Raw genomic sequence first — 17464 nt, 5'->3', positions numbered from 1 at the left:
GCAACTAACTACTAGTGCAGTGATTCAAAGTAAAGCAAAACATGTTTTTCTTTTGTCATGTTTTGATTTTGAATTGAATGTGCAGTGTTCCCAATGCATTATTATGGAATTAAAAGCTGTTTTAAAGATGTTGAGCATTTTTCACTTTTTAAAAAACTGCCATTATTCTGAACACAACTGTACATGTAACAACAGAAGGTATAGTATATAAGTATAACTCTTACTAAAAAATATTTAGTTTTGATACACACTTAATGGAGATATATACAAAATGTTGCAACTACTGCAGCCAACATGGTTGCTTCTGTCAGCATACATTGAGCAATGAGCATTTCATTAACCATAGCTCTACAGTGTTTTTGTCTCAGTAATGTGGATTTTCTGACTGAAAGAGTACGAGAAGCTCAACATCACCTCTCTGTGGAGAACAGCTGAGTAGTAGCATAGTTTATAAATAGATTATATATAATTAAACAATGTTCAAATTGAGACATTAGATGCAAAACCAAAGTGTTCAATATTAAGTAAATGAATGAATAAATGATAACTATGAATAAATAAGGGATGTTATTTTTTCTTTATGCCTCATTCACCGTTAAGCAAACATCTAATTTTATCATACCAAATGTTAAGCCTAACTCCTGTAGCAATGCGGTAGTTGAGCATTGAGCTCAGGCTCGTACCAGAGGACGGGTAAAGTATGCAGCGGGGTAGGGAGGTTCTTTGGTTCTTTCCAAGCTAACCGCAAGGCAGTGATGGGCATTTTTAATTTGTTTATTTCATGCGTTATTTATAGCTGTTGGGTTGTAAAGACAATTTCAAAGTGTGTGTGTGTATATATATATATATATATATATATATATATATATATATATATATAAATAAAAGTGTATACTGAAATGGTTAACAACCCTGCCTTTAATGTTAAATTTTGGGATATTTGATGGCCAAAACAATTAATAGGAGAAAAGGAGACTGTGACAGGTATTTTTCCCCATTTTCTGTTACAGACCAAATGATTAATCGATTAAAAAATAATGGACAGATTAATGAATAATGAAAATAATAAAATACCAAGCCTAAAATAGATTAATATATTTTCAAACCTACCTTTATGTTAGAAAAAGACAGTTTACTGGAGGTTTTACTTTTTTTATTCCAGCAGGTTTTGTTTCAAAATTGTAATGAAATAAAAGCAACTTGCAATAAATTGTCAATGTGAAAGGACACTGGATGAAACAAACAAGTTTCATAATATGCAGAATTTTAAAAATTCAATCCTATAAACTGTTCAAACTCGGGCAACTCTTTGTACTGTGAGAACTGGTAACCAGATACACAAACAGCTATTTGCAAGGGATTAATTACAAATCCACTTCAAAATATATAGCAGATATAGGATTACAATAACAATGACTAGTAGAAATTGTAGCTCAGATTCTCGCTTTATTGGTCAACTTGATGAAAGACTACAAAACGAATTCACAAAAAATCTCTTTCAAGTAATCAAATCTGTACAAACCTAAACTGTATGGTTTTATTTTACAGCTCTGGCTCATATGAATCTGAAGAGTCATATGCGTGTGTGTGGGTGTAAGCATGCGTTTGCTCTTCTGAGACAAGGTGACATACTCCTTCCTGCTCAAGGATATCGATATGCCACGCTCAGAATGGCAAGACAGCGCACGCACGCGCACACACACACATTGCACACACCTGTGTTTGAGATTTTACAGTACAGAGGACAGGGAAAACAAAATACTTCCCCCCTCCACAAGTACACACACGCCACCTGCTGGCAGGGGTTTGCTGCTTAATTCATTATGTCAGCACCCACTGTCTCCCAAACCCTGCTTTTTTTTTGTCAAAATTACTGTACAGACAGACACTGTGGTTTTTACCTTTCCACTGGAGGAGTGGTAAGAGAGAGGGGAAAGTATAAATCTCTAATACTCTCACACAAAATGTACACGTGCACACATGATTATAATGCTCACTGGCAGACCAGACGCGTTTGTCATCTGCGCACGCACGCACTCACTCAGACAATTCGTAACATTAAATGTTTTAAGAAGTACAGATAAAAAAGGAAAAAAGCCCTGGGTATAGGTTTGATTTCTGGCTGTTTGGTGAAAGAAAGGAGAAGAGAGGTAGAGAGGGCAGGAGAGATGGGTTGGAGGTCGAGGGCAAACTACTGCTGTCATTTCTTAGCTTTCCTTGGGGGAGTGACTGGGCGGCCAGAGCCCAAGCTCCCTCCAGCACCATAGAACAGCTTCTTGTCTGCAGGTTTGAGAATCTGTAAAAGTCAAAAGATGATCAAATTAAGCAAAGGGAAACAACAAAAATATTGAAATGTCAGATGTGTGTTTATAAGAATCTGAATTTTTTTAAGAGTAATTCTCTTGCTTACCTGGAACGAGCACATGAGGGTCTCATCTACGCTCATCATGGCTCCGGCATTGTCAAACTCACCGCAGTAGTTAGGGGCTGAGAACAGCGTGACCAGCTGCCTCTTTGCAAAGAACTCATATCCGTCCTCGACCACCTAACAACCAATTCACGACAAGTTGTTTGTAAGGAGTGGGAGTCATTTAGTTTTTTGCTTCTCACCTATATACACTAAATCTGGCATTTAAACCGAACCAGATGTAATTCATTTACAGCATTATATTAACAAAAAGGTGTATTCATCATAAATGCATTGCTATCACTTGAACTGCCTACCTGGTTATCAGTTAACCTGGGCTGAAATCCAACAGGGCTGAACTGTGCAATCCAAGTACTCTAAGTTCCATCACATTTTTCTCTCTCCAAATATTATATAACAGCTGCACACCCTTGTTTAATAAGAGTGCTAGCCTTGCATCAACTACAAAAGTTTTTTTGTGAAAAGGAGGAAAGATTCACAACACAAAAATATTGTAGAGAAAATAAACCATAAAAAAGACCTGGTAACTACCCTCTTTCACATAACGGGGTAAAACTACTCTTTTATTGTCTCTGTAAAACCGCTCTAAGCACATTGAGGTACTATGCGGAAGAGGGGTGACTTGCCTTTTAATTCATTTATTCACTTGTTTTATTTAGCTGTACTTCCTATCATTCCTATAGCTTTAGCCTTAGGGTCCAGGTTGTGCACTGACCTGATGGGCCCGACAAATGAGGTCCATGTCGTGTTTGTGGAGGAACTTTGTGACCACATCAGCGCCAAAGGTGAAGGAGACACCACGGTCGTTCTCACCCCAGCCCAGGACATCCTTGTCCGGGTCAGCCCACAGCAGGTCGCATAGGAGGCCCTGGTCAGGCACATCAGTGGGGCGCATGACCCTTCGCACCTGCTCCATAGACTGGAGGTCCGGGGACAGGCCTGGAGAAGTTCAATGTAGAACAGTTAAATGTCAGACAAAAACATAGAGTGTCATTTGTTGGTGTTCTGAAGTCTATGTTTGGTTTAACTGCTTATTTTCAGTCTAAAATTCATCAGACAAATAATATATAAATTCAAATTTTAATCTTGATATCAGTATCAAAACCAAAATATGGCATTTGTATCCAAATCATGCATAGAAAATACATCTTCTCAAACAATAATCAGACCTGCAATCAACCTAATCTGATTCGGAGGCGAAGAACTACATTTACTTTTAAAATGTAAATGGATTATTTATATAGCGCTTTTCTAGTCTTAACTACTCAAAGCGGTTTTACATATTACAGGCACCATTTACACACTGTGGCCAAGGCTGCCATACAAGGTCCCACTTGCTCATCAGATTAACATTCACATACATTCATACACCAATGGCAGCATTGGAAGGACTGCAGGGTTCAGTGTCTTGCCCAAGGACTGCAGGGCCAGGAATCAAACCCCCGACCTTCTAATTGGTCGGCAAACGCTATGCCACCTGAGCAACAGATGCCCCGCTGAGGCATTTGTTCACATCAGTAATGTTGGGGAACACAGAAGGAAATCTTGCCTGTGCATTAATATTCAGAGCTGAAACAGTCAGCTGATCAACAATTAATCGGCAACCCTTTTAATAATCATTTGATTGTGGTTTTGTCGTCTTATATTATTGTGAACTCATCTTTTGGTTTTGAATTGATGGCCAGACAAAACAAGACATCTCAAGTTGTGCCCCTGGGTTCTGAGAAATTGACAACTGAAATGCTTAACCGAAAATATGCAGATTAATCAACAATAAAAAAGAATCATAAATTACAGCCGTTAAAATTATGATCAGCTGGAAATTAAAAAAAAAACGCACACATTTTCAGTATAAATGTGATCAAGAAATTATGGATTGGGGCCTTATCTGAAGTGTGCTCAACAGATGAAAATCTCTCTCTCAAACATCCAATATCCTTTCTGTGTGTTGTTTTATACCAACAAAAAAATAACATCTGTTATTTTCATTTGTGTTCCTTTCATTCTTTTTGGAATCAAATGTTTTTTTAAATGTCAGAAGCTCTGCACAGAGAGATCAGCTCCTTTAATTTTGCTTGTTTCTGAGATGAGCATTTTGAGAGTGAGTGACCATGGCATTGTAAGGGCTCCTGCACACCTGCCCGCGTGGCAATTTTTATGTCTCTGCACACCAGAAATGTGTCGGACACCACTGCTGCTGCTAGCCTGGTCTGTACACATGTATGTTCCCCATTAATAAAATGTTAATAGCGTGTTCAACTTTATTTTGTCAATATTTTTGTGTACATATACATTTGTATGCACATATTTCAATATGTACTGTATACATTTTATTTCAATTCCCTTTCCTGAGATAATGAAGTCTATGTTATTGTTTTATCTGAATCCAATTGAATTAATATTTAAAAAAAATGTATTTCAAATGTATTTGTGTAAAAATTACATATAAACAAACATTGTATTTTGCCTGGAAATGCTTCCAACACGCTTGCGTGTTGCGTGAAAAATAGACGCCGGTCCTATTTCTAGCATGCAAGCGTTTTTGGGCCGCGCCAGGAGACGTACGTGTCACGCAGGCAGTGTGCAACCTGTTGACATGGGAGCCGAAATAAAAAAAAACAGACAGGCCACGCAGCTGACACGCTCAAGCCATACAGGCAGTGTGCAGGAGGCCTAAGACACAAACAGCTTCAAAAGTCCATGTGACACTTTTTGTTTTGGACAGAAGGCACTGCCATGTTAATTGGTACACATTTGGTCCAGCAATTAAAGACGTCAAAAGCACAATCTGTTGAAGTTGTACCTGTATATGAAAAAATGCTTTCTACTTATTCCCAGTACTGTAGATGTGATTAGAAATAAAATGTGTTCTACAGCCATCACTAATGAAGAGTGAAAAATCAGTGTAGAAAGAAAAAGAAAAACATGTTTAGGGGGCACCTTTATCCTCCACTGTTAAAAAGTCTGACATTTAACAAAATTTTGGGGGACAAAAATAGTAATTAGTGCAGAAAGTTGCTTTTTAATGTGAACTAAAAACCCAGATTAAAATGCATACAGTAACCTCCACCTTGTGCTAACATGACATATAATTCAATTCAATTTTATTTATATAGCGCTAAATCACAACAACAGTTATCTCATTGCGCTTTTCATAAAGAGCATTTTTCCCTGAATTACATTGAAGGAGCATTCTGAGATTTCATGGAGCATTTGCGCCATTTGCCTCCATAACACTGGCAAGGATATATAACTATATTGAAATAAGAAATTAAGATCCAACAGCAGGCCATTGACCATGATGTTGACAGTAACAGTGCAGAGGCGAATTTGTGTGTGCGCGCTCTGGATAGAAAGCAAATTAATTGTTTGATGAGGATACCTCCATGGCAACAGAATATCTTCTCATCAACAATGGCTGCAACAGGCAAACAGTTGAAGCAGTCAGTGAAGGTCTTCCACAGCTTTATGTTGTACCGCCTCTTACCTGTGGAAGGAAACCACAATGTCCTGATCACAATCTAATCTTGAGGTCACTAAAAGCTAAACAGATGGAACTATTACATCACATTAGAAACATTTTCCATAAACTTGACTCTGAATAGCAAAGAAAAGCATACAATTAACCACTGCTCATACCACCCTGTCATGCTCCTTCGGCCCAAAGCCAGATGTACTCTGAGGTTATCTGTGATGTTGCTTTTGTTATTACAAATAACTCAGTCTCACTTTTTTTAATTTAAATTTAAATTGGTTTTAACATTCTAAATGAACACCAATGACTATTACCTAGACCGGTGGATTTCAAACTTGTTTTCATTAATATGTCTAGCTATATAAAGAGGCACAATACAACATTGCACAATCAGTGTCTGAATTAATAAACAATATTTTGATTAAAAAAAAAAAAAAACTTAAAAAGCTACATTGCAAATATTTAGAATAACAATTCTTACTATAGTGTATAATTATTTTAGGAATTATGATTTTTTACAACAAAAATCTTGCTTAACCCCATTTAAGAAAAACTGACCTAGACTATACAAAAGCCAAGTCGTTGTAGGCATGTTGCATGACTTACACTCATCGTAGAAGCCATATATTCTGTTAATGGAAGCGCACTCATGGTTTCCTCTCAGCAGAAAGAAGTTTTCTGGGTATTTGATCTTGTATGCCAGCAACAGGCAGATGGTCTCCAGGGACTGCTTGCCTCTGTCTACATAGTCACCCAGGAACAGGTAGTTGCTCTCTGGTGGAAAGCCCCCATATTCAAACAGCCTCAGCAGATCATAGTACTGCCCATGAACATCACCTGGAGAAAAGAGCCGTATCAGAGTAGAAACAGCAATGTTGGTCAAATGTGTTATTATCGTGCAGTGTGAATGTGCACAACAAAACGTACAACAAAAGTCCCCCCCCTTATAATTAGGAACACTTCATTCCATGATTGGCTTTGCATTATTTTAAATACACTCTTTTATTCTGGTGTTGCCTGACGTGTTTTTGAGTTGTGAGACAACTGCATTTGCAAGCTTGCATTTAGAGGATACTGGTGATTTGCACCACACTGCAAACTTTAGTAGTTCCTGAAATTTGCAGACTGTTCCTTTAAACTAGCACTCTTTATTAAGTGGCATCATCAGTATGACACAGAATGGCAATTTCAGAAAGACTTGAAGTGCAAAACAGCACTGTACAGGCAAGCCAGTTGTATTAGCTCCTCCCTATAGTTGTGTAATCATGTGGCAAGCCATGCACTATACAAACATAATGTAAGCTTTCTCATAATAGTCTAGCACTATAAGCTACAACAGCCATCTAAGACTGTTTGTAAATTATATGTGACCACACTTGAGAATTCCCTGGACTCTAAAGAACACAACTAAGCCTCACCACAAATCTTGAGGGGCGCCTCAAGTTCGAGCAGGATTGGCTGGCTGAGGAAGATCTCCCGGGATTTGAGGCAGAGACCACGGATTTCATTCTCTGTCAGCTGAACATTCTTGCCAGGTCTGGACCCTTTCACTGCGACAGAAAAATGCAATGAGTACATAATAGCACACTGTAAACAAATCATCATAAACACAGCAGAGTTTGTTAATTATACTCATTTGTTATTCAAAAATAGAGCGCACCGTTTTGATTTAAATTCAGTGTAAGTGACATTTTATTCCTAAAAAGGGAAAACACAACCTAAAATAGAATTCACATGTTCTAAGCTAAATAAGGCAGACTGCCATGGACAGTTGGCACAATTTGACATGTATAGTGCATTAGTTTGGCTGATTTCCATTTTCACCAGTCCAGTGTACAAGGCAAAACCTGTTTGATTTTATGCTAACAGGTTGAACTGGCATTTATCACAATGTCACCTCCTGGCAAATCAAAAGCTTTGATGTAGTGAACTGCTATTGCCATGTTGATGTAACGTTAGCTAATAGCTTGCTTCATTTACTTGGGGCTATCATTAAGCTTCAGTGTAGAAAACTTGGTTTACTGTTGAATTACTGGTAACGTTAGCTTAGCTCACTAAACTTTCCAATAGCTTGCCGAACACTGGCAATAAGCAATATGACAATGTGTATATAAATTAACTAACAAAGACGCTAGTGTCTGACCGCAATTTACTGCCAAGCGGCGCTGTGAAGGAGATTACATTTCAGTAGCAATGGGAGTATGGGTGAGAGGGGGAATGGCGCACACAATTTGCTTAACGTTGCTAGAAAGTTTGTGTTTTTTGAGTGACAAGATGCTATATGGCAGTTAGTCTCAAAGAAATCTAAAATTGCATAGTCGTGATGGAAATATTTTGGATTTGAAGCCGATGAAAGAAGTGAGCTGAAATAGACAAGTAAAAGTGTTAACACCTAACCAAAGAGTTATTACTATAATCGAAGCTACTAAACGTCTTTGTTGTATCTTAGAGGCGCATGTGGTCTAGAATCACTAAAATCATATTATGGGTTCTTTCACCTGTCTCACCTGAGAGGGGCTGAGATAAGTACAACACCTAGTGGTAAAATTCAGCATACTGGTCAGGTATTTGGCTTGACATCGAATGGGATTTAAAATGTTTACACCAGCTCAAGTCTAGAGTGCACGCTGTTGTATAATCTTTGACTCTTTACTTTGTTATCCGAGCAATCATGATTGTATAAAAGATGTAGGATTTATAGGTTGAAATGTGGGAGAAAAGTCAGGTGATACAATAGATTGCACGTTTTTACAATGGGAATTTAAACAAGAAGTACTCATCTTCAACAAAAAGTCAAAAATGTAAACTTATGATGCTCAGTTTTTTGTAGATGTAAGTGTTATTAAGAATTATACTATGGCCCTAAATTCAGCCAAAGAGCAGTTTAATAAATGAATTTTGGGGGTACCCCGTAATTAGTAAATATTGGAACGACTTTCTGATACCACCCAGGGTGCTATTGCGTGAATATGGGGCATTTTCTAAATTACATCTCCGAGCCTGCCCAACAAATATAACTCGTTTGGATGTTAAAAAAAAGTCAAGTGCAATATTTTTTTCATCTTTTACAATTTTTGTAGCCATGTTTCTATTCTATACGTATGTTCTTTACTGTTGCAGTACGTTGCTCAGTTGTTTATTCCCTTCACATATGTTTATTGTACCTGACACACCAAAGAACATTTCATGCAAGAGAAAACTTACAATTAGTAATCAATTTCATGTGGAATCTGAAAATACTTCAAGGCCACTATGCACAAACTCAAAAATGCCACCTGATGATAACGGTATACAGTAATACATGTAAAATAGGCTCCAATTTTCCAGCTTGCAGGATATTTACATTTCGACCTTACTGTTTGGCTAGCATTAAAGGTACATTTCGTTCAAGGATTCTTTAAACAAGGATAGTGTTTATGTAGGTTATGGATGACGAATTTATGAAAGATGCTCATCGCTCCAGGTAACTAGCTAGCTAATGTGTGGATACTTTCTCGGGGAGAATAAAACAAATAAAACGTGTGCTAGGTATTTAGCTAATCCGTTCGTGCGGAAACAACAAAACGTTAATTTGCTGCTAGAATAATGCTATTGACCAAATATAACTGGCGGTCATTCAATAGCCTGTGTTTTGTTAGAGATGAACTCAGGCTAACATAGCCTAGGTGGCTATCGTTGTCTAGCCTCTGTTAGCTAAAATGGCTACCTCTGTGAATAAACATCGAGTGAAATACTGTCTTACCTTCCAGCAGACGTTGTATAATAGAGTCGATGTTCAACTTATCGGCTTCGGCCATGCTACTCCTCTATTCTGATCGGTTTCTAATCACTCCGACGAATGCAAGACTTAGTAACTTGTTAACTAGCTACCGAGTTACCGTTAGCACAACTAGTAGCGTTAATCGGCTATCGTTAGCCCGCTTGCTAGCTAACCTTGGAGCAGATTTTGCAACCTCAAAATGTGAGGCTTGGTGCTGAATTGTTAAAAACGTGATGGCTGTCATGTACTTCAGGAATCCGCCTTAGTCAATTATTTCCCATTAGATATTAGAATTAACTTTCAGCATCCGTAATTTCTCGTGACAACGATATTTCTGGCGTAGCTCTAGCACCATGCCATCGACAAAAAAAAACTAGACGAGCGTTAGCTCAAAGAGAGGTTGAACGGAAACGGTCTGAACGTTCCCGCGTTCCCATTGGTCAGATTTGCCAATAGGCGAGGTTTGGAGGAGCTATTATTCTCCCGGATTGGCTGTTTTCAACGTCGGTCAGCATTTACTTCTCTCAAACCACAATGTAAAAAGAACAATCTTTCTCGGATATATCTCACGTTTTGTTGGCCTTAAATTGAAGATTTTGTCAAACAATGCAAGATTAACCGCGTTTGTCCACATTTACTGAAATATTCGTGTTTGAATCGCTCTGTATTTGTTGCGCAGTGAAGCGACACCCACGGAAGTGACCAAAATGGGAAGAATTGACGACGTATTTTGGCATGACGCAATGTCCTAGCGCCTGGCTACGCGCACCGAGTAGTTCATTCTGAAGTTAAGAGATTGCTTAGCTAGTTTGTTTGCTAATTTACTGTAAGATAAGCATGACTCTAACTCGGATACACGGTAACCTATCAATTTTACGCTAATAATACTGTGGTTTATTATCATACAACCATGAAGTTGCTCCAAAAAGACATTGAAAAAGATAATGCCGGGTGAGTGACTGGCTAATGTTAGCAAGCTAACCATCATGCTATGCAGCTGATTGTACTAGTGTCAATTTAGGTGTGTTAAATGTATATCTGATTAGCATTCACCTGTACGAGCGTGGGGAGTTTTGGATTAGTTAGTACGGAAATAGTCCCATTTGTAGTTAATATGTAATAACACGCAAGCAGTACGTTGACTATAACCATATGAGCATAGGTTGTATAGCTCTGGGTATAGCTTTCGTTTAAATGACGGTACACAAAGTGAGTAAACAAAACCCCGATTGTTTAATAATTTATGTACACTCTATAATTACAAAAGCAGCATGAATGCTTCTGCATCATTACACCATTTGTGCGATGATACCCATTAATGGCTATACATCATAAAAGTAAAGTATATCCACTAACATGAATGACACCAACTCAGAGCCTGGCTTATTGCTTGCTTGCACTTCTTTAGTCAGGTGACTCTGATGCCAGAGGAGGCGGAGGATATGTGGCACACCTACAACCTGCTGCAAGTGGGGGACAGCCTGAGAGCCTCCACTATCAGGTAACTATTCACTTCTATCACCTAAAAGGTGACGGTTAAAGCCCTGTGTTGCACACCCAAATTACTGACAGTTTTCCAGCCCCATGGGGAAGGTTGTTTGCTTTGTAATCTTGTATAGCACTGCAGAATTAACAGTGCAGCATCTTTGTGGACCAGTTTACTTTGTCAGTCCTTCATTCTTCCTTTAGCTGATAAGGAGAAAAATAAAATAAAATCTCCTACTCTGTCACTGTATGCATTTATACTAATCAATATACTTTCAATCAATCAATCAATCATTTATTTATATAGCACTTTACAGCACCAGCAGGTGTCCAAAGTGCTTTACATCATCAAGAAAACAAACACAACATTCACGTGAAAGAAAAACAAACAAAACAAACAAACAGACAAAGCATAAAAAACAGTAAGACAGATTAAGTAACCTATAATCTTCAGAAGAAGAGTTGTTACACCACTACTGTGTATTAAAAGCCATTCTAAATAAATAAGTTTTAAGTTTTGATTTAAAATGAACAACATCCGTTATAGTGCGAATGTCTGGTGGGAGCTTGTTCCAGAGTTTTGGGCCAGCAACAGCGAAAGCCCGATCGCCCCACTGCTTGTACCTCGACCTCGGGACTTCTAGAGTCCGTAGATCGGAAGACCGCAACAACCGATTTTGCCCACCCAAAGTTAAAAGCTCGGACAAATACTTTGGGGCAAGGCCATTTAGGGCTTTAAAAACAAACAATGCAATTTTAAAATCAATTCTAAAACGCACCGGAAGACAGTGTAGAGTAAAAAGAACGGGAGTAATGTGTGCACTCCGAGAAGTATTTGTGAAAAAGCGAGCAGCGGCATTTTGCACAAGCTGCAGACGTGCGATGGATTTTTGATTTAGGCCACCATAAAGAGCGTTGCAATAATCGAGACGTGAACTAATAAAGGCATGAATAGCCCTTTCCAAATCGTGCCTGTTAAGAAAAGGCTTTACTTTAGCCAGGAGACGATTTTTTTTTCAATGTCGTTTACAATGTACCCAATAGCCACAGATACATATTGTTAAAAACTAGAACTCGAGCATCCTTGATTTGTAGCTTAACTTTATGCCTTTGCACGACACAAATGCAAGTATGTAGATGTAATGTAGATGTAATGTTTCCAATACCCCAGTGAAGCTCTTAGGTCAGTGTCCAGTTTAGCTTTGTTTATTAAAGTCAATCTGTGTTTGTAAATGATTGTTAGCTTTCCAATTTCTTTCTCTCTCTCTCTCTCTCTCTCTCTCTCTCTCTGTGTATCACTCAGTATTTTGGTCTCAAATACACACACAGAACTAAAGTCCCTTTTCCCTGTTCCCACAGGAAGGTGCAGACAGAGTCACCTACTGGAAGTGTGGGCAGCTCCAGAGTTCGCACCACTCTGACCTTAAGTGTGACGACTATCGACTTTGACTCCCAGGCCTGCCAGCTGAGAGTTAAGGGCACTAACCTAGAGGAGAACCAGTATGTCAAGGTCTGAGATTTGTAAGCCACCTGGCATCATACTATTCATTTGTTATTTGTATTAATTTGAACTCCTGCTTGATATAAGTATTGTTTGTAATTATGTTCTCTTCTTCACTGTTTATGTTCTCTTCTTCACTGATCAGATGGGGGCCTACCACACTATTGAGCTTGAGCTCAACAGGAAGTTCACTCTGGCTAAAAAAAGCTGGGACAGCATTGTACTGGATAGAATTGGTAAGCAGGTGTTACTGTTTACATTTGGCTAAGATTACAATTTGTTTTTTTCAGTCAGAATAAGCACAGCAAAAACATTGCTTTGTCTGATTCTTGTGTTTGGCTCATTTAAGCCCACACTTCCGACTTACACATCAACCAGGACTTGTTAACAGTAAAAACATGGACTTGCATGTATCTTGTTTACGAAACAGAATGTCACAGGCATTAGCAAATGCACACTCAGTGGTCATAATAAGATCATCTGTTTTCTGTAAAAATGCATGTTGAGGTAATGTCTTGTATTTAATTCAGATTTGTTCACACTTCTAACAAACTGCCAACACTTCTCTTGAAAGAGGATCAACATTTCAGCCATTCTTAGTGCAGTTATTTGCAGTTATTACTCCAGTGTAAATAACATTTTTCTCTAGTGACGCAAATGAACCAACCCACAGAAACAAGCACTCTACAGTTCAAACAAAGTATTTTATATTTGGAGGAGTTTTCTTGTTTTGATGACTAGGTTACTTTATACATGGTCTGTTCAGGACCATACGCTTGGTTTTAAAACTGTTATTAACCACTTTAATCTTGGACAATTTAAGCATCCTGCCGAATAGATTTACATTTTTCTTTGCCCACGTCTGTCAAGTTAGCCTGTGAACCAAACTAACATGGTAAAAACAACACCGTAAGTCCAAATGTCAAATATATATATATATGTATGTATATATATATATATATATATATAATGACAGTACCTGGCATATATATACGTATATATTACAGAAAATGCACAATCCTCTTGTTTAATTTATTTACATTGCCAACCAAGAGAGAGTGTTGCTATGGGAACCGAATAGGGAGAAACAGGAGGGAAGAAACTTACAGATGGGGTTTATGTATTTGAAGGACTGGAGGTCCACTGAGTCAGTGATGCTGTAATCTTTGCCACAATAACTTACATCTAAGTAGAAAGTGTTTTTGAAATTCTAAGTAATAATTCAACTACAGTTGTAACAGTGTAACAGTACACTATTTGTTGATAACGTCACAAAGTACTACCTCACATTCATTGTTGCCTTGTCTACAATTTAGAGCAGGCATGTGATGCAACCCAGAAGGCAGATGTGGCAGCTGTGGTAATGCAGGAAGGTCTGGCCAACCTGGTGCTGGTGACCCCCGCCATGACTCTGCTCCGTGCAAAAGTGGAGGTCACCATTCCTCGCAAGAGAAGGGGGAGCTGCACTCAGCACGAAAAGGTAGGTCAGCTTTCTGTAACTTCACAGTTGTACTAAACTTAGACAAAGGATTTTATGACGATAATGTAAAGATAGAAAGAATAACTGTATGATGGATGGATAGATGGATGGTGGGAAGACTGATGGGAGGATAAAGTCAGTAAGTGTAGGCAGTGTGTTAACTCGACCACCTCTAATTATGAGACAATCCTCTCCTTTTGCATCACATGTTGTAGTCAGAGTGCTTCTTATCCTTAAGAAGTATTTATTAAAAAAAGACAGGCAGATATACACAATTAGACATATTTAACACATTTAAATTTATTGTCTCATCTATAGTTGGCAAAATTGGGTAACAGAAAAATGAATCTACCAAACAATCACATTTTTAATCATTTTTAATTTTTTGTAATAAACATGAAACTAAGGCTTACTGTTATTTCTAATTCTATTTTATCATTTCAAAAAGAATCCGCATTTAGACAACCCTGGCATGTTTGTTGTTTTAACACAGTCCTTCAGCATTGGGACTTGGTGTATTTGTCACAAAAGGCTGATGTCAAACTACTTGTCTCTCTGTTTGCAGGCTCTGGAGAGGTTCTATGAGGCTGTGATGCAGGCAATTCTTCGCCACATCAATTTTGATGGTAGTGCTGCTGTGTAGACATTGACACACTCACACATACATACACATACTGTATGTTCCTGTTTTGTGTCACACACTTCTCCCTTTTTAATTTGTTGTCCCTTCCACTTGTTGCTTTACTGTGAGCCTCTCATCTACTACACTGCATGTCATGTTTTGGGGATTTTTGTGGTTTGAATTTCTTGCCCTATAATCTTTGCTTGTTTCTGTCAAACATTATCAACGTTTTGATTTTGATTTCTCTTCATTGCCTGCTACTAGTGGTGAAGTGCATACTGGTTGCCAGTCCAGGATTTGTGAAGGACCAGTTCATCACCTACCTTTTTAAAGAGGCGGTGCGACAGGACAACAAGATCCTGCTGGAGAATCGGCCCAAATTCATGCTGGTCCACTCATCATCAGGTCATAAGTACTCACTCAAAGGTACGAGCTGGTGGGCCCTGAGAATTAAACAATCAAATCTCATCAAAAAGTGAAAACTTAGGGAAAATCTTGTTTTACAGAAATCCTTTCTGACCCCACTGTGACAAGTAGGCTTTCTGATACCAAGGTGACTATGCATTCTGTGATTGGTCAGCTTGCATGATAATCTGATTAACAAAAAAGTGACTAACTGGTATGTATGTTTAACTTTCAGGCAGCAGGAGAAGTAAAAGCCCTGGAAGATTTCTACAAGATGCTCCAGCATGAGCCCGACAGAGCCTTCTATGGGTGTGTGATGATGGACTAGAACAGTCGACCCACAGAGTTCTAATTCATTCACACTGATAATCAACAACTTTTTTATCTTTCTATCTTTGCTTTCACAGACTAGCTCATGTGGAGAAAGCTGCTGACGCCCTTGCCATCGACACCTTGTTAATAAGCGATAAGCTGTTCAGGTAAATACTGAGTCATTCTTTAGGTTATCGATTTTAAACACACAGCGCAGGTTAGTTGCTGCTGAAATATATCTTTAGCTATTAACAGTTTTCTCCTGGATTGTCTAATTTCTGTCCATCCAAAATCCAATGTACTGTATGTATCAAACATGTATGCCATCAGAATAATGTAAAGATACAAAAATCACATTAAATTACACGCCGTTAATTTCCAGCTATGCAAATATCCTTTCACCTACTCCTGTAACTCTATTGGTTTCAAACAGTGATGTAAACAGTCTGGTACAAACATCTGTTCTGTGTAACAGTGCATGCTTTATGTGTGTCTATTCGTATGTCCAGACATCAGGATGTCGCCACGAGGAATCGTTACGTTCGGTTGGTGGACAGCGTGCGGGACAATGGCGGAGGCAATGTCAGGTACCAATTACCTTTTAAAAGATGGACTGTGCTAACATTCTTTAAGAATTCTCAATATATCCTTTGCTGAGCATCCAGCTGATAATTCTTTTCTCTTTTTCATGCAGAATATTCTCAAGCCTTCATGTGTCTGGTGAACGTAAGTTATAAACCCATTCTGATTTCTTTTTTTTTTTTTTTTAAAGAATAGAATGCCTTTTATTGTCATTATACACAAATGAAGTACCTGTGCAACAAGATTGAAGCAACCCCTTTACAGTGTCAACGCGGAATATAAAAATAAAAAATAGAAGTAGTGCAGAAGAAGAAAGAAAAGAAAATAAAGAGAAAAAAGGGGGGAACGTGGTGCACAGTTCCTAAAAGCAACCATATACAGTACTTATATAAAATAGTAAGAAAGATAAAGGGTTTGTGTACACATTATGCAAATAATATAGTTATTGGTGTATCAAAAGTCTTGAGTATTACATTTTGCACAGTAATGAAATTAAATGATTAAATATTGCACAGTAATGAAATTAAATGGTTAAATATTAAATAAATAAATATTGCACTGTAATGAAATTAAATGGTTAAATATTAAATATTGCACTGTAATAAAATTTCACTGAATTCCAGTGTTTTTTAAGTATTAAATATAAGTATTGCACAGTAGGTGGCAAGAAGAATATCCGAGGGCCGGGGGTAAGCTGTAAAGTGAAGTCAGTGCATGTGTGAGTTCAGAGTGGTCATGGCTTTTGGGAAGAAACTGTTCTTGAGTCTGTTAGTTCCTGTTCTGAAGCACCTGTAGCGCCTTCCTGAGGGCAACGGGACAAACCGATCAAAGCCAGGGTGGTAGCTGTCCTTGATGATGTGTTCTGCTCTGCTGAGGCGGCAGTACAGGGTGACGAAAGCTGAGCTGTAATCCACAAAGAGCATGCAGACGTATGTAGCTCTGCTGCTGCTCCAGGTGGCTCAGTGCAGAGTGGAGAGCTACAGCGATGGCATCCTCTGTGGATCTGTTTGCGCGGTATGCAAACTGATAGGAGTCCAGGTCTGGGGGGAGGTAGTCCTTGATATGTATTAGAACCAGTCTCTCAGGTACGTCTGACCTGATTACAGCGTTGCGGGCTCTGAGGAGTGTACGGACATGGCTGGTCATCCACGGTTTCTGGTTAGGGAAGACCCGAATGATTTTGTCGGCAGTCACATTTCCAATACAGAACTTGAAGTAGTCCAGTACTGTTCCTGTGAATGTTTCCAGCTCCTGGTGTTTAAATAAGTCCCAGTCCATCTGGCTGAAGCAGTCCTGTAGCTTGGAGAGTGCATTTTCAAGCCAGGTTGTAACAGTCTTTATGGTGGGCCTGGCACTGTGTCTGAGGGGTGTGTAGGCTGGGGGGAGCAGGAGAGAGAGATGGTCTGACTGGCCA

General features: G+C 38.6%; 2 protein-coding genes across 2 annotated transcripts in view; one reads left to right on the top strand and one right to left on the bottom strand.

Annotated features, from left to right (window-relative positions):
- Window positions 1-1426: 1426 nt before the first annotated feature.
- ppp1cab (protein phosphatase 1, catalytic subunit, alpha isozyme b) lies at window positions 1427-10067 on the bottom strand. The gene is made up of 7 exons (XM_032502528.1): window positions 9646-10067; window positions 7322-7453; window positions 6510-6740; window positions 5811-5915; window positions 3144-3367; window positions 2411-2545; window positions 1427-2296 (listed from the first exon to the last, which is right to left on the bottom strand). Exons 1-7 carry the CDS (start codon window positions 9698-9700, stop codon window positions 2201-2203), a joined length of 978 nt encoding a protein of 325 aa, XP_032358419.1. The 5' UTR covers window positions 9701-10067; the 3' UTR covers window positions 1427-2200.
- A 120-nt stretch (window positions 10068-10187) lies between these two features.
- The window catches only part of pelo (pelota mRNA surveillance and ribosome rescue factor), a 9025-nt gene continuing 1748 nt past the window's right edge, over window positions 10188-17464 (top strand). Inside the window, exons 1-12 of the mRNA XM_032502509.1 lie at window positions 10188-10614; window positions 11072-11164; window positions 12508-12658; window positions 12795-12885; window positions 13966-14129; window positions 14695-14755; window positions 15016-15177; window positions 15258-15304; window positions 15392-15465; window positions 15564-15635; window positions 15978-16055; window positions 16163-16194. Of these exons, the coding sequence (XP_032358400.1) occupies window positions 10574-10614; window positions 11072-11164; window positions 12508-12658; window positions 12795-12885; window positions 13966-14129; window positions 14695-14755; window positions 15016-15177; window positions 15258-15304; window positions 15392-15465; window positions 15564-15635; window positions 15978-16055; window positions 16163-16194 (1066 nt within the window). The 5' untranslated portion in view covers window positions 10188-10573. The remainder of the gene's footprint in view (window positions 10615-11071; window positions 11165-12507; window positions 12659-12794; window positions 12886-13965; window positions 14130-14694; window positions 14756-15015; window positions 15178-15257; window positions 15305-15391; window positions 15466-15563; window positions 15636-15977; window positions 16056-16162; window positions 16195-17464) is intronic.

The sequence above is a fragment of the Etheostoma spectabile genome, chromosome 21, assembly GCF_008692095.1.
Source record: "Etheostoma spectabile isolate EspeVRDwgs_2016 chromosome 21, UIUC_Espe_1.0, whole genome shotgun sequence".
In the NCBI taxonomy this organism is placed as follows: domain Eukaryota; kingdom Metazoa; phylum Chordata; class Actinopteri; order Perciformes; family Percidae; genus Etheostoma; species Etheostoma spectabile.
The sequence above is the reverse complement of the archived record's forward strand: the minus strand, read 5'-3'. Positions and strand labels throughout refer to the sequence as shown.

Coding starts and splice junctions, on each gene's coding strand:
- ppp1cab (XM_032502528.1), bottom strand. CDS start 9,700: ATGGCCGAAGCCGATAAGTTGAACATCGACTCTATTATACAACGTCTG. Junction 3,368..5,810: donor GATATTCTGTTGCCATGGAG/GTATCCTCATCA, acceptor GAACTTCTCCAG/GCCTGTCCCCGGACCTCCAG. Junction 2,546..3,143: donor TCATTTGTCGGGCCCATCAG/GTCAGTGCACAA, acceptor ATTGGTTGTTAG/GTGGTCGAGGACGGATATGA.